Source organism: Acyrthosiphon pisum, chromosome A2 (assembly GCF_005508785.2).
Source record: "Acyrthosiphon pisum isolate AL4f chromosome A2, pea_aphid_22Mar2018_4r6ur, whole genome shotgun sequence".
In the NCBI taxonomy this organism is placed as follows: Eukaryota; Metazoa; Arthropoda; class Insecta; order Hemiptera; family Aphididae; genus Acyrthosiphon; species Acyrthosiphon pisum.
The window spans coordinates 40,172,065-40,187,551 of NC_042495.1; the positions used below are offsets into that span (position 1 = coordinate 40,172,065).

The 15,487-nt window shown below is 27.9% G+C and overlaps 2 protein-coding genes across 2 annotated transcripts in view; one reads left to right on the plus strand and one right to left on the minus strand.

Moving 5' to 3' along the window:
• LOC100160931 (TBC1 domain family member 19) overlaps positions 1-5,506 on the plus strand; it is a 20,391-nt gene extending 14,885 nt beyond the window's left edge. Inside the window, exons 7-13 of the mRNA XM_008185720.3 lie at positions 729-858; positions 937-1,049; positions 1,135-1,269; positions 3,007-3,160; positions 4,254-4,455; positions 4,827-5,013; positions 5,391-5,506. Of these exons, the coding sequence (XP_008183942.1) occupies positions 729-858; positions 937-1,049; positions 1,135-1,269; positions 3,007-3,160; positions 4,254-4,455; positions 4,827-5,013; positions 5,391-5,468 (999 nt within the window). The 3' untranslated portion in view covers positions 5,469-5,506. The remainder of the gene's footprint in view (positions 1-728; positions 859-936; positions 1,050-1,134; positions 1,270-3,006; positions 3,161-4,253; positions 4,456-4,826; positions 5,014-5,390) is intronic.
• LOC100162951 (organic cation transporter protein) lies at positions 5,502-13,993 on the minus strand. The gene is made up of 10 exons (XM_001945049.5): positions 13,691-13,993; positions 13,299-13,546; positions 10,865-11,033; positions 10,512-10,770; positions 10,247-10,415; positions 10,024-10,162; positions 9,238-9,373; positions 6,800-6,982; positions 6,532-6,716; positions 5,502-6,442 (listed from the first exon to the last, which is right to left on the minus strand). Exons 2-10 carry the CDS (start codon positions 13,511-13,513, stop codon positions 6,275-6,277), a joined length of 1,623 nt encoding a protein of 540 aa, XP_001945084.3. The 5' UTR covers positions 13,514-13,546; positions 13,691-13,993; the 3' UTR covers positions 5,502-6,274.
• Positions 13,994-15,487: the final 1,494 nt, after the last annotated feature.

The following is a 15,487-nucleotide window of genomic DNA, read 5'->3' on the forward strand; positions in this document are numbered from 1 at the left end:
TCCTCTTAAACATATTACCACCCAAGGGCCCATTATTTATTGATATCTATGCCCCCATTGCCACCCTTTAAAAGGAAGCCACATCCACATGTATCCGTCTTAAACGCGTATCATACCAAATTTATGCACAGAAATTCAAGTTTTATGCCGTTACCTTAAAAATTAGATTGAATAGATGGTAAGAACATTATCTGTGTTTTGTTGGAAGTTTTTTATAATAATTCAGTTTTTAAGTGAGTTATGAGCATTTTTAATTTCCATTTATTATACACACTATAACTCACTTAAAAACTAAATTATCGTAAAAAAACTTCAAACAAAACACAGATAATACCATCAAGTTTCATAATAGGTTTATTCACTTTAATTTTTAAGCTAACGGCATAAAACTTGAATTTCGAGCGTAAATTTGGTATGTTATGCGTTTGTATTCGGGCATGATAATTACCTCTTAATTGTCAAAGTTTTAGTTAAATTTTCCAATTAAAAATAATTAAAACCTAATGTACGACACTACGACGTCATTTTATACTATATGGAAAATAGTGACAAAATAATAAAGATAGGTGCGTATAATAATATTATTCTTGGATAATATTTGTGGTCGGTAGATCTTCTCGGATACGCCACAGTCAACACTATACATCAGTTATCAGTACCAATAACTAAACGATGCAGCTATAGCTGTATACAGTTAAATTAGTTTTATAATGTTGCGTTGGTTTTAGAGACATCATTACAGGGATTTGGCCACTGCCGATTTGCTGTTAGGTTTAACGTGTTGTCAATGTCTGACGACGTTGTCATGCGGGTCGACGTCACAGGGAGAACAAGAACGAATCGCTTTGGGAGAAAAAGGTTAAATAATTAAATTACCCCGTGTATAGGTATAGGTACCCAGTGTGGAAAATGAACGAGTAATATTTATTTTTACAGTTCTACAACATCAGCATGCACCAGTGTGTCAAGAGTTTCTAAAATTGGGTGCACCTCGCAGTCTCCGGGGTAAGCTCTGGGCACAGATTCTAGGATCTAGTGTAAAGACTTCGGTATGAATTACACCCACCTGGCCACCTCGTACCAATTATTAAATATTGTCCACCCACGTAACGGACGTTGGACATTTGTTTTCAGGAACAACATTACTCGGAATTAAAACAACGCGTGTTGCACTTCGATATGTTGATCGACAAATTGATCACGAAAGACGTTCAACTAACAGCGTGCAACGACGATCAATACTTCGTGTTCGAAGACGTCTTACATCAGGTGCTTTTATATTATACATTTATACATCATATATGTATATATATTAGTATACAATATAAGTATACTGTATACAAGTTGCATAAATAAACCATAATCCCCCCGCACCTCCACACAAACAAATCGTAATCTCCACAAACATTTAATGACCCTAGTCCAGTGCATCAAATTTAATAAAAAAAAAAAGTTGCGTATTAATGGTAGGAAAAGGATAGATCCCTTAACATTTTTTTTAAAAAAATGTTTGCATCTAAAAAAAATATTTGTTCTTAAATGAGGACAGGACTAGAGTACCAATAGAGTACCAATAGGATGCCATAGAACTATTTTTATAATGTTGAAAATAAATGAGCGTCCGTAGTAGGAAAAAGTTTGAATATTTGTACGAATAGTCAAATAACAATAATAAATAATAATTAATGCTGAAATGTCCAATGTCAATTCTGAGAAAATAACATGGAATATTCTAAATTAATTTATTGGTGTATAATGTATATTATATAGGTTATATATTTTACCCAGTCCTCGAGTCCTGTAAAGTATTTAAGTAAAAGTATTCAAATACTTTTTTAAGTATTGAATAACTTTTTAAATACTTTTTTTGTATTGAATACTTTTGTTTTTTATTTCGAACATTTTATTTTTATTCGAAATAATTGGTTGGAAAAATATTATTGTCAACTACAATAATAGAATAATAGTTTTATTTAATATTCTGTATTTCTGTGTTAGCCGAATAGACCAAAGGTTTGTGAAAGCCAGATTTCTAAAAAAAGTTATTGAATATTGAATAACAATATTCCTTTTAAAACTATTAGATAACTATTAGATTACCTACTTCCTATGTGTTTATATTACGATAATTAGAAACCCACTTTAAAAACCAAAAGTATTTGAAAAATGAAAAGTATTCCAAAAACTTTTTCAAAGTATTTGAGTAGTACCTATTTGAAATACCTACTTTACAATTAAAGTATTTGATAGTATCTTAAATGCTTAAAAAATAAATGTATTTGAGTATTTACTCAAGTACTTTTTAAAAGTATTCTTTACAGGACTGATTTTACCTAATTACCTACCTATAGGTAGGTACTCTATAATATAGTATATCATACATTACCTACCTTTGTCTATAGTCTAACCAGCCGAACGATCTATCACATGGGTAACCTAAGAAGTAAGAACCAACTAAGAATAGAGTAAATGGGTTTTATATTTTGAACGGTCACTGAAGTAGGTATTAAAATTATGCCAGATGAAGTAATTGATGCATGAGTTAAGACTAAAAATTGAATTTTCGATTTTGTGTCATATAAATGTTAGTAAATAATATTATAAATTAATATTAATACTTATCTGATCGTGTTCAATGTTTATATACCACATACGTATATGATATATTTATGTAACAGCAATATAGCATCAAATATAAACTTAATCTATATAGGTATTCTGGTGTTAAGGGGGTGATACCCCCCTGCTCGAATTATCATGAGCACCATATATAAATATAAATCCTCCCACCCAGACAAAATCCTTAATACACCCTTAGTATAATAATATACTAGATTACTTATTATTTATTAATTATTATACTTACTACTCAACGGCCTAATACGTATGGGTATATACTATATACCATATACGTATAGGACATATAGTTACCTAATTACCTAATAAAATAATTGGCCGTTAATTACATACCCAGGTAATATTCTTATGCCCATGTTTGGTGTTTAGATAATGTTGTGTTTTACTCGCGATACTGACGTGTTGTCAGTGTTCAACAACTCGACCAGCCATCCAATACTTACGTCGTTGAAGGGCAAACCACCTATCGAGGCAATATATCCTCCCAACGGCATTATACCTTTCCATGGCTTTACAATGTATGGTAAGGACAATCATCATAAAAGGCGCAAATTGCAAAAATCCTCTTCAGTGGCGTAAGCCAACAATTAGGGCCACTCCACAAGAATAAAAAAGTACCACAAAATTGTTCTTGGGTAGGGTTAGAACGAAAACGGGAACTAACGTACGAAATAGAAACCTTATATTGTGCTTTGAGCCATAATAGTCACACAACGCTGTAGAAAACGCTTATGGTTATCGTGGTCCTTCAGCCCTTTTCCATAAGTGCATGAGAGCTCATCAAAGTTATACCCGTAATAGAATATAATGGTCTGTCTGGTTTTTAGATAGAAACTCAAAAATTACTGGATCTTATTCAATCAAAGTTATTAATTATTATAGATAGTATAGATACTCAATGATTAAATCAAAAGATTTCTTGAAATTTGGAGGGTATTTTTGGGTTATTTTTTCAACCCCTATAAGTACCGCTGAAGGTAGCTCACACTTTGATATAGATTTCTGCTCTCGAAAAAGGAATATTATTTTTCTGTTATAGGGTTCAAGGGTTGCCATTATGGTTCCCTACATATTGTATTACTATATTATAAGTAGAAGAAATATTGTATAAAATTTTTTTACAAATATATACATAGGTATATAAAATCCAAATACCACTCTCTCATCCACTCACTTATTCATCGCTATATCTCAAAAACTACAAAACGTACGAACCTTGGAATAATGGTTCCATAGATGTGCAATAGGAAAGGATCAAATTTGTATAACTAATTTTACTACACAACATTTTTAATTTTATTTAAAATATACTGTAATAGTATATGACATATTATGTAACGAGACAAATATTATGATAATATGATATAATACAAATTATTTATCGTTAAAATCGTTAAATCGGGCGGGCGATGACAGGGCCAAAACATCCTAGACGTACCTGGTCAACTTTGCTCTGTGATTATTTTTAGCGTCATTACCATTAATATTAATACTATTATCTATTTCCGTCTATAAGTATAACACAAACACTGTGTGATAGAAGTGTAACTTTTTGAAACTATGCTGTATAATAGCTATTTTAAAAAAGTGAAACGTCGTTTGTTGTCAATGTTTAGCTGCCCCCGTTTGCTATTTGTTCAACGACCCCGTACCATTGTACTACACGTTCAGAGCATTCTACCTCCGTTATTGGTTCAGATTGCATGTGATAAGTTCACATCCGCAAAGCATACTTGGACTATGCATTTTGTTCCAGCGGCTTTTACAGAGACACGAAACAAAGATTTGGTCGCATTTTATGAGCCACAACATTCACCCGTAAGTATAGGTATAGGTACCCAATATATCCAGGCACATATCTGGGGGGATTCATTTTTTTATAGGAATACCTAGTCCAAATCCAAATCTATCTCAGTGTAAATCATTATAGCGATTTAACTGATACTATCTTAAATCGCAAATTCGTAATATTATTATACAATTTTTTTTTTAAAAATAGTAGATTATAATTTTTTACTACATACTAAGGTGGACTGTAAACGGGTCTTTGGGGAAAGGGCGATATCCCTCACCGCCTCTCTCAAATACGTGCCTGAATATATCTACCTAATGGCTAATTGACATAATCCACATTATCCTATATATATATTTAAAAACCAATCAATAATTCATATTTCATTAATTGTCAGTATCCGAGTGGTATTCAAATGGATCATGAAGGGATTCAGTGGGCATTTACTTCCAGAACAATTACTTAACCTGTGGGACATGGTTATAGCTTACGACTCCTTGGAAGTGTTGCCACTTTTGGCAGTTGCGATTTTAAGTTTCAGAAAAGACAATCTGCTTCAAGTAAACACTTTACAAAACGTAGATGTAAGTACTGTTATAGTTGGGTTTAACTAATACCACAGTAGAGTGTTGATTATTCAAACTGAGACTATAGTAGCATTTGGTTAATTGAAACTACGTAAAAATAATTGTACAAATTATTTACTAATAAATTAGTATTATTAATTATACATAATATTATGTTTTAATTTTAAATGTATTATTCAGGTTTATTCTTGAATCATAATTTATTATTTTAAATAGGATATTATGAATCATTCAACTAAATATTCATAAACAATTGTTTTTCATATTTTTAAGTGATCTACTTCCCTACTGGTTAGTAAAATAATCAACATTCTACTGAAATTACTCTTGTTATAATAAATAGAATAAAATTAATTGTTATTTTTTTTTTTTAGTCAGTTCTGGTAGATTTATCATCATTAAACGTAATGTCTTTGCTACAGTTAGCACTAAAAGGACCAATTAAAATGTAATAAGATATAAGTACTTGTTAAATAAATGTTCAATTTTAAATTAACAATGTATAATTAAAACTAAATAAAACAAACAATAATTATAAAATATAAATTAACAGACCAAAGTATACATTAAAACATTTACCTACTCGCATTAGTTATTTCTGGGGTTAGTTCATAACATTACAAATAACTAAAAATATAATAATTGAATAATACACATATCATAATAACAATAAACATACATAAATATTGGTTGGTAATAATTATTTTATATTAAAAATAATAACATAATATAACCAGGCAAGGTAACATAAATATGAAACAGAACATATGAATTTCTACTGAAATATTCGTAACTAAGAATTTAACAATCAATTATTATATACAATACCTCTTGATCACCGTAATATAATTTTACTAAATGTATAGGAATTTAATAACGCATTTTAAATTCAAACATTTTTACAATAACTATAACATAAATAAAAGATTCAAATTGAGATACAAAAAATAAACTATCACAACTTAATTAGAACAATTTCTTTAATTTAATTTGCTAAAAATAATCTGTGGTACTGAGATCATTTACAAAATTACTTTAAACATAGTATTTAAACATTTAAAACATTGATAATATTCAATTTTTATTTTTCTTAATAATTTTATTATACTTATATACTCATCAATATTCAACCCATTTAACTGTGATTCCCCAATAAAACAACAGTATAGCATATTATACTGTCAAAATAATAATTTTAATGAACCAGTCAATATTGTCAGAAGAATAATTTATAAAAGAAACATAATGGTGAAAAGCACTAAAACTTACAACAATTGGTAACTTTAACAGAACTAGTAATTTTCATATCTTCTAGAGTATCTGGTAATACTGTTCCCTTTGTTTCAGGCAACATTAGAACCAAACTTGAAACAAAAATGCCCAACATTCCACACACTGTACTTGGAATGTACCAAGCTTTAGCTCCCTAAATAACATAAAATTAACAGTAAATTACAACATTAGTCATTAATCACAGTAATACAGAAACCAAGCATTATAGCTATTAGTTATTACCAATAATTCAACTACATATGGTGCAATAACAGATCCTATTTGAGAAATAGTCAATGATGTTCCAAGACCAGTATTTCTTATTGTAGTTGGATATAACTCTGATATATAAAGCAAACTAACTGAAAATACTGCACTCACACAAAATTTTCCAAGCAAAGCAACAAATAATAAAAAATTTGCACTTTCTAAAAAAATAAAAAAACAAGAATTTATTAGTATAAGAATTTAAAAAAAAGTATACATTTATCTTTTATATTATAATATGTACCTTGTGGTATTGTTAACAATGCAAGCTGCAATATTCCGGATGCAAAAAATAAACCGGAAACTGCTATTTTGCGTCCAACATAGAGTAATAATGGAATAGTTGATAAGTATGCTAAGCCTTCGACAACTCCATTCAACGCAACATATATGTAACGATCAGCAGTAATATTATCACCATTTAATGCTTAAATAATAAAATAATAAAAATATATTTATTTTAGTACAATCGAGATGGTGTTTTTGGCCTTCATTAAATTTATATATATGATACAATGAAGTTTCTAAATGCACCTATCATGCAATATTTGTATTATTAAGATGACCAAACATAAATGTTGTTATAAAAGTGTATTATTATTATTATTTATCTATTTATCCAAAGCATTTGATTCTGTAGACCAAAACTTACTATCTAAAAAACTTGACAACTTAGCAATAGGTACCCCATTTTCTATCTTGGATCACTTATTATTTCACGGAAGAATCCTAATTTTTTAAACTAAATAATAACCATGTTCTTGATCATTCTTATAGTAATACCTACAATAATTAAATAATTTAAAGACAGAAACCAATAGAAAACTCAAATCATAACGAATATGAACATTGTAAACTTTTAATGTAATATTGGAACTGAATCATAAAAGTATTAAATATCAATAACATTACTTCAGCTGAAATAAATAACTAAAAAGTGGTTAAATTTTTTTTATATACATTTTACAATTAAATGTCACATACAAAAACAAAAGTATCAGTAAAATATTATTTTTTTTTTATTCATAATGGATTTATGTGTAGTATACTATGCTAAAGACAGGACATCTTAATACTCAAATATGAATAAAAAATAATCAAACAGCATTCTTAGAGTAAAGACTATAAGGTAAGTGGTATCAAATATTAACCATATATAAATATTATAACACATCATAACTCATAAGATACCAACCTAACCAAATGAATGATTAGTAATAAAACCAAGGCTGGGCATAAACGAGTTAAAAAGTTAATTTACTTTTAACTTTTTAACTTAACTAGTTACTTTTGGATTTTCACTCAGATTTACATTAACTTAACTGTTAACTCACTAAATTCCTTTTTTAATTGATGTGAAATTAACAAATTAATTGTTCATTTAAAGAAGTAAGTTAAGTAGATTTATTTTGTTTTTAATTTTATTACATTTCACTATTTCAGTCTACTTAGTTTTCATGTCAAAAAATATTTGCCGTAAATTGTTTTAAGTTAAAAAATGTATATTATTCCAATTTAACTTATATGGAAAAATTGTATAAATTATAAACATTATGGTCTATAATTTAGTTTTGGGTTAGACAAAAATTAAGTATGCTAGTGTTGTATAAACAAATTAACTTTTTTTTAACCCAATAAAAAGTTAACAAAAAGTGTGTATTAACTTTTAACTTAACTGAGTTAACCTGTAATTAAATTAACCTTTAACTTATTGGTGCATATTACTTAAATGAGTTAAAAAAAATCATTACTTGCCTTGGAAAAAACCAAAAGAAATGTTATAATTAATTTATAACTAATAACTATTCAAGCAATTAATCCAACAAAATGAAAGAATTTGTGAGACATCATTCTATATAGTCGTTTAAATAAAGTGAGTATACATTTTTGGGCTATCTTGTCGTATGCGCTCTACCCCAGATTGCGGTCTACCTGCAAAAATATCGTTTTTGTTTAACGTTTTTAAAAACGTTATTTTTCTATATTGTTTTTGAATAATGTTTTTGATAATATAAATTTTTTTTATATCATATTCTTATAACTTATAACTTTTAACTTTTAAGTTACAATAGTAACGCGCAATATAGAAATGCACTTAAAAGTTGAAAATTAAAATTAATTATCATATATATTATATAAAAAAAACAATACTATCAAAAACATTATTTGGAAACATAGGAAAATAATTTTTTTTAAAACGTTAGTCAAAAACAATATATATTATATACAGAATAAAACTTTTAACTTTTAAGTTATAATAGTAACGCGCAATATAGAAATGCACTTAAAAGTTAAAAATTAAAATTAATTATTCATAATATTTAAATGTTAAAACAATATTATAATTGATATAAAAATTAGAAAATTCAAAATTTCTGATTTCAAGTTAAAGTGTTTTTAAAGTTAAAGATTAAAAAGTAAAAATAAGTGAAATTTTTTTTGGTTTTTAGGATATTTTGTTATCGTTTTTCAGTTGTTTTTTTTTGTTTTTTGTTTTTTTTCCGTTAAAATCTAAATATAATTGTAGAATGGCAAAACACGGTAGAGCGCATACGACAAGATAGCCCATTTTTGTATACAAGCAAACAAAACAAATTTATAATAATAGTTAGTCAATAATTTTATGTTATACAATTAGCCTATAGGTAAGACTAAGAACATTTAAGAACATTTCCAACTTACCAATAACGTAATATGATAGGCCACAAACAAATCCACAAGAAAAAGAAATACCAGTCTTGACAGATAAATCCCAAGTAGAAAACAATGTAGTAAAAGTGGAAAAAAACTCATTACATTTCCCTTGACTCTTTTTTGACTACTTTAATAAAACAAAATACTTGTTATAATAAAAGAGGTCATTAAAATCTTACATAAAAAGTATTAAAAGATAAACTAAATATTGTACACAATATGTAATAATTACATCGTTAACTCGGAAGTTGATGCTGCTTTTTTTTTACTTCCAAGACGATGCTTTATTAGCTGAAAATGTGTTTCAATAGCATGCAAATCTAAATAACTAATTTTTATTTTGCATTTTTTTGCATTTTCTGACTTTTTACGTTATACATAATTTTTTCAACATTTTTATTAATTTCCAAATAGTTTAAAGATACTTAGCTGCAAGTGAGTGTTTTTCTAATGACTAAAATGCTGAAGATTTAAAATTTACTCCAGTGGACATGGAGATACGCTTTTCTTAATACAGATATTTACTATCCGATAATCATTGTTTATTTAATTTATTAAATATGCTCTTATATGCAATAATTTTGAGTAATTTGTAAGCTTTTATAATTTGTGATTTATAAATTTAAAAGAAAAATTTATTTTTATTAATTTTAAACCATTAATTGTAATTTTTAAGTCATATTTGCATTTTTTTTTCGGTATTCTTTTAACTGTTTTAAAGTAATCAACTTTCGAGCCCTATTAATCATTAATAAACAATTGTAATTGACAAACCTTTCTAATTTCAACCATATCCTGGTTATCATTATCTATGTCAGCATGAACAGCAGAAGGAACAAGCTTAATCATCACTTCCCAAGCCTGACTTTCTCTACCTTGAGACATTAACCATTTTGGAGATTCAGGTAGAAACCTTTAAATATTCTTGTATAAAATCTAATGTGCTTCTATATAACTATATAAATGTATAAAATGTAATTTTAACTATACAACTCACCAGCATTGTATCAACAATCCAAACATGGGCACAGACAAAACTAAAAGCAACATTCTCCATGGTCGTACATAATAAGCAATAATTGAAAGCAAAATATAACCAATTGGATATGACATATTCATCAAAAGACAAAGTAAAGTTCGAGTTTTACCACTTGTCAGCTCAGTCACTAGAATTAACATAAAGTATTATTATTTTTAATATTGTCTTTGGATTTTAACAAACATTAGTTTATATATATAGATTAAGTTTTTTTTTTTATTACATATTGTATATGATGATTCATAAATTCCAGATCCAGCTACACCTATCAAGAATCTTGCAATCAAAAATAATACATATGAATCAATCAGAGCAGCAGATGGTCCTGAAAACATGTAAATAAAAGCTGCCAAATTAAAAGCAAACTTCCTGCCATATACATCCGATATTGAACCAAATAAAAGTCCACCAATAAACTTTCCAAAAGCCATAACTGCTTGAATATTTGACTTCATTGCTACATTTTCACAAACTAAATTCCACTAAAACATTTTATAATCCAATTTAAATAAAACAAAAACTAAAGTAGTATAATATAAAGAAATTTGTATTTATTTTGAAGAAATGTTTACATACTTCAGTTACAACAGTGTCTGTGTTACTGTAACTATAATATTGACAAGGTTTTAAATTGGCAGTTTCTAAATTATTCATTGACCAGTTGTAACCATTTTTGGCAAATGTTGAATAATTTCGATTGTAATAAGAACACTCTTCAAGTTTTTTTGATGAATAATTTTGATACCTAAAAATATAATATTCATATATTTGATATCAATCAAGTAGATATTATATTTATCTGAAAACATTAATTTACAATTTTTCGGATTATTATTGATTAACAAGTTTAATAGATTTGACCAGAGACGATTTTTAATATTATTTACAAGCCAAATTCCTTCAGTTTTATCTAGCTTTTTGCTCCAAAAACCACTTTTTTACATTCTGAGTGGAACGATGAATGTATTGATTTTACAATGATGTGTGTTTTTTTTTTTATTTATTTTATGTAAAAATCACGAAAATTAGCAAACTATTTTGAGTTAAAAATTCGTAAAAATTTTTGTTTTTAGAACTAGATTTTAAAATGTAATACAAGATTCTTTATAGGATAATCTACCTTTATCAAAAAAAAAATGTCTATAAGAAACTCAAATTAAATTTTTATGAGCGTTTGAAATTCATATTTTTACAACATTTGATATTCACTTGATTTCTTACGTAACGATTATCTTATTTTGTTGTAATTAATTTTTTTTAGTTTTTTTTTCTATAAATATCAATAAACTTTTATCTATTGGGCCAAACAGTGTAAAAAATTAATACAAGGCTCCTGATACATTGTTACAATAGCAGTTGAAAAATATTAAAAATACATAGGCACAATTATTTTTTATTAGCATTTAAAGTTCAAAAATTGACAAAATATGTAAAAATCACGAAAATTAGCAAATTATTTGGAGTTAATAATTCGTAAAAATTTTTCTTTTTAGAACTAAGATTTTAAAATGTAATACAAGATTCCTTATAGGATAATCTACCTTTATCAAAAAAAAAAATGTCTATAAGAAACTCAAATTAAATTTTTATGAGCGTTTGAAATTCATATTTATATAAGATTAGATATTCACTTGATTTCTCATGTAGTGGTTTTGTTATTTTGTTGTAATTAAAAAACGAGTGACCTAACTTAAAAATTTCACTGAATGTTTATATTAGCATTTTCTATATACGATAAAATTTTGAAAATAATTTGACTCTTTTTGAGCTGTTTACAGATATTGTAAGTTTTCAATTTTTTTCGTTTTTTTTTTCTATAATCAGAAAATAACCTCTCTAAAGTACCATCTTGATCCAATTTGCTAAAATATAAGGTACTATATGTTGAAATCGAAGCACTTCTTCTGGAAGAAATTTTGTATACAGGATATAAAAAAAAAAAAAATAAACACCATTATAAAAACAATAGCTTCCTCGCTCCGCTCAGAATCTAAAATAGTAGATAAGAAAATCCATTTTATGACATTGTCGACGTGCGCCGACCTAGCACGGTGGCAGTCAGCAATGGAGATGTTGGTATTGTGTTTTAATGTTTTAATGTTTTTCTAACTTTTCATAATAACTTCTATTTTCATGAAATAATTACAATTTAAACATGAATAAATAAATTATTTCAGACTATTTTTTTAATAAATCTTTAATAATCAGAAATCAAAATTAACCAAAAATAACCGAAATTAACCGGTATTTTCCAAAACCGGTATTAACCGGTTCTAGAACCCTTTTAAACCTGGAATAACTATTTTAGTTATTTTGTTGTGATTGTATAATATTATTTGTGGGTACTTGAAACTTCTAAAGTATACTATTATGTATCTATGATAGTACCACGGTTTGTTGTTGATGTATAACGCGTTACCTAATGGATATTGTGATATGATTAATTTGGAATTTATTATTGATACCTATTATAGGTCAATTTTTTTTTTAATACCATAGATAAGTATACCTATAATAGATATGTCTAATACCTAGACTGACAAACCGTCTCCGCTCAGGATCGTTTTTCTTATACAGTGATATTATATCATTGAATTCAAATTTAATACTATCCATTATATAGTGACCCACTTGTAACCTACTGTTCAGCAGAGCAATATCCACTTACCCACCTTTTTTAAAATTGTAAAATGTTTATCTAATTTAATAACATTGCCAATGCTTGCGCATACAAAGTTAATTTACAGTGAATATAAATAAAGACCAACCTACCAGGCGGTATTATGCAGGCCTACTGTTATAATTCAGAACATTTCTAGAAAATATTAACTGAAAACGATTACAGATTAAACTCACACATACTAATGTTTGTTTGCTTTGCACACACTTACAAGTAATTTTAATGTCATCATTTTAAATTGCCTATATTAATTTTCTTAAAACACAACCGACTGGAGCCCCTTATTATTAATAATTAGTGGGTATTATTATTGGTTTGAATATATCTTACGGTGTAGAAACATTTAAGAGCATTTGGTCACTCCACCCTGCCGCTTTCAAAACTGGTACATCACACCAGTATGAAGGTTTGTCAACTAGGAACACATACGATGAGATCTGTATAGCGTTAAATATCCCTGGTGTACCGGCCATCATCAATAGCAGGAACGCCTGGTACCATTCTTTAGAGTAACTGTCAATGTATTTGTCCAATTTGTCAACCATCTTGCAGTTGGTGGTGTATGAAGGTAATATGGACTGAATAAAAAAATCACAATTATTATAATAATTAGTAAACTTATGGTAAACTCCAAATTAAATATTGTGATTGCGTAATTAAAAAAAAAATTAAAAATATAATTTCGTGTATTACATAATAAATTTATTTAACTGAAGATTTACCTCACATACAACTAGTCAGCAATCCTCAATAGTAGTCAGTTGTAGTCACCAATATTTTTGCTTTACATCATTGCATACAGAATACAGATCTAAACATTCTCAGCTGAAAGTGATAATATAATGTAACAGGTATAACTACATCATAAATTGTAATCGTTCGGCAATTATTATTGACGACACTAGCGTTAGCCGCCATTGTACAGTAATTTCTCTAATTCTTAAGTTAATAAAAGTTTATAAACAATAATGACGAATGAGTGAAAATTACCGAATAACAATTGTTCTGTTTTGCTGATATATTAAAGTATAAACGTAATGATAACATCAAATTCAAATATTAATTCCATAGATAATAAAGACTTTATTATCTATGATCAATTCATACAAATTATCAGTGGCAAAAAAAATGACTGATTGTGTAATTCTTCATATAAATTGAATAGATGTCCTGTTTGACGCCCCCGCATTGATTAAGCAAGTTTGAAAAAACGAGCCAAATATGAAAAATCTAAATAAAACCGTTGAGACAATAATAATATAATAACCATAGACACATAAATAAATATTTATTATTCATATGTCTATGATAATAACCTTAGGTATATAATAATAGATCCCCCCTCCCCACAATTGGCTTTTGATTACCTTAGTAAAAAGTTTTGAGAGGGTAGTGGATTTTCCAATTTTCCCCTCCCATTTAGCTTTGTCGTTTTTTTTTTTGATCCCCCCCTCTTTCAGAAATCATGTCTACGCTACTGGTATAGCCGTATACGTAATATAATATATTAATTTTATTTATTTATATTTGTGTTTCTAATCTATAAACATTATGCCTAACCCGACCTAGCTAAAAAAAAAATAGAGGTACCTATCCTGCAGGTTGTAGCTGGTTACTATACTCTATTCCCCGTAAGTTTACCTAGGTACCTATTTTTGTTTTTGCGCACGCAGTGTATGGTCAGGGCCGGCGGCAATGGGGGTATGGTGGGTCGTCACACCCCCCTGTTGAATTTTTTTGTAATTATCAATCGGCAATTTCGGGGAGCCGTTGTCCGTTGGAAATTATACTTTATGAAAAAAAAAAAAATTTAATATAGGAACGGGTCCCGGCAGTCGGCAGTTGAGAACTTACCGATTTAGAAATCTAAATACTGCCGACTGATATTGTAGGAGTAAGGACCCGTATTATAATACTATAATATAATATTAATATATATTTGTTTTTGTACGTTGTACAACGTTAAGTCCGTCGGCATATCATTGCCATCGCTAATCGGCATTTGGCAATCCCTATCTCAATTACCGGTATATAATCTTTTGTTATTATTACAATGATTGGTGATTGGTGTTTTATATCACAAGAAGGCCGTGCAGGAAAATAAAAATCTAATTATAGAATTACTTACTATCTTATTAAATATTGTTATCTATTCGACGATTCGACTATATGACGATGTATTGATTTGATTAAAACCATCAAAATAAGTGTAATGTACTAATGTGTAAACCTAATTGTAATTTTTGTACCTAAACGGGCTGAATTTTAGATTCTGAGTGGAACGATGAATGTATTGATTTTACAATGTGTGTTTTTTTATTTTTTTTTTTTTTTTTTTGTGTCTGTGTACACGATAAGTAGTCGAAATAATGCTACGATTTTCAACTTCAGTATCTTGTTCGATCAGAAAGTGAATATCGTTGGTGCATTGGGGAGGTCAAAATTTTAATTTTCCCAATGGTTTTCCAAAGCCCCCGGGAAAAACAAAAAAAAATTTAAGGAAAAAACGGGAATTTTTA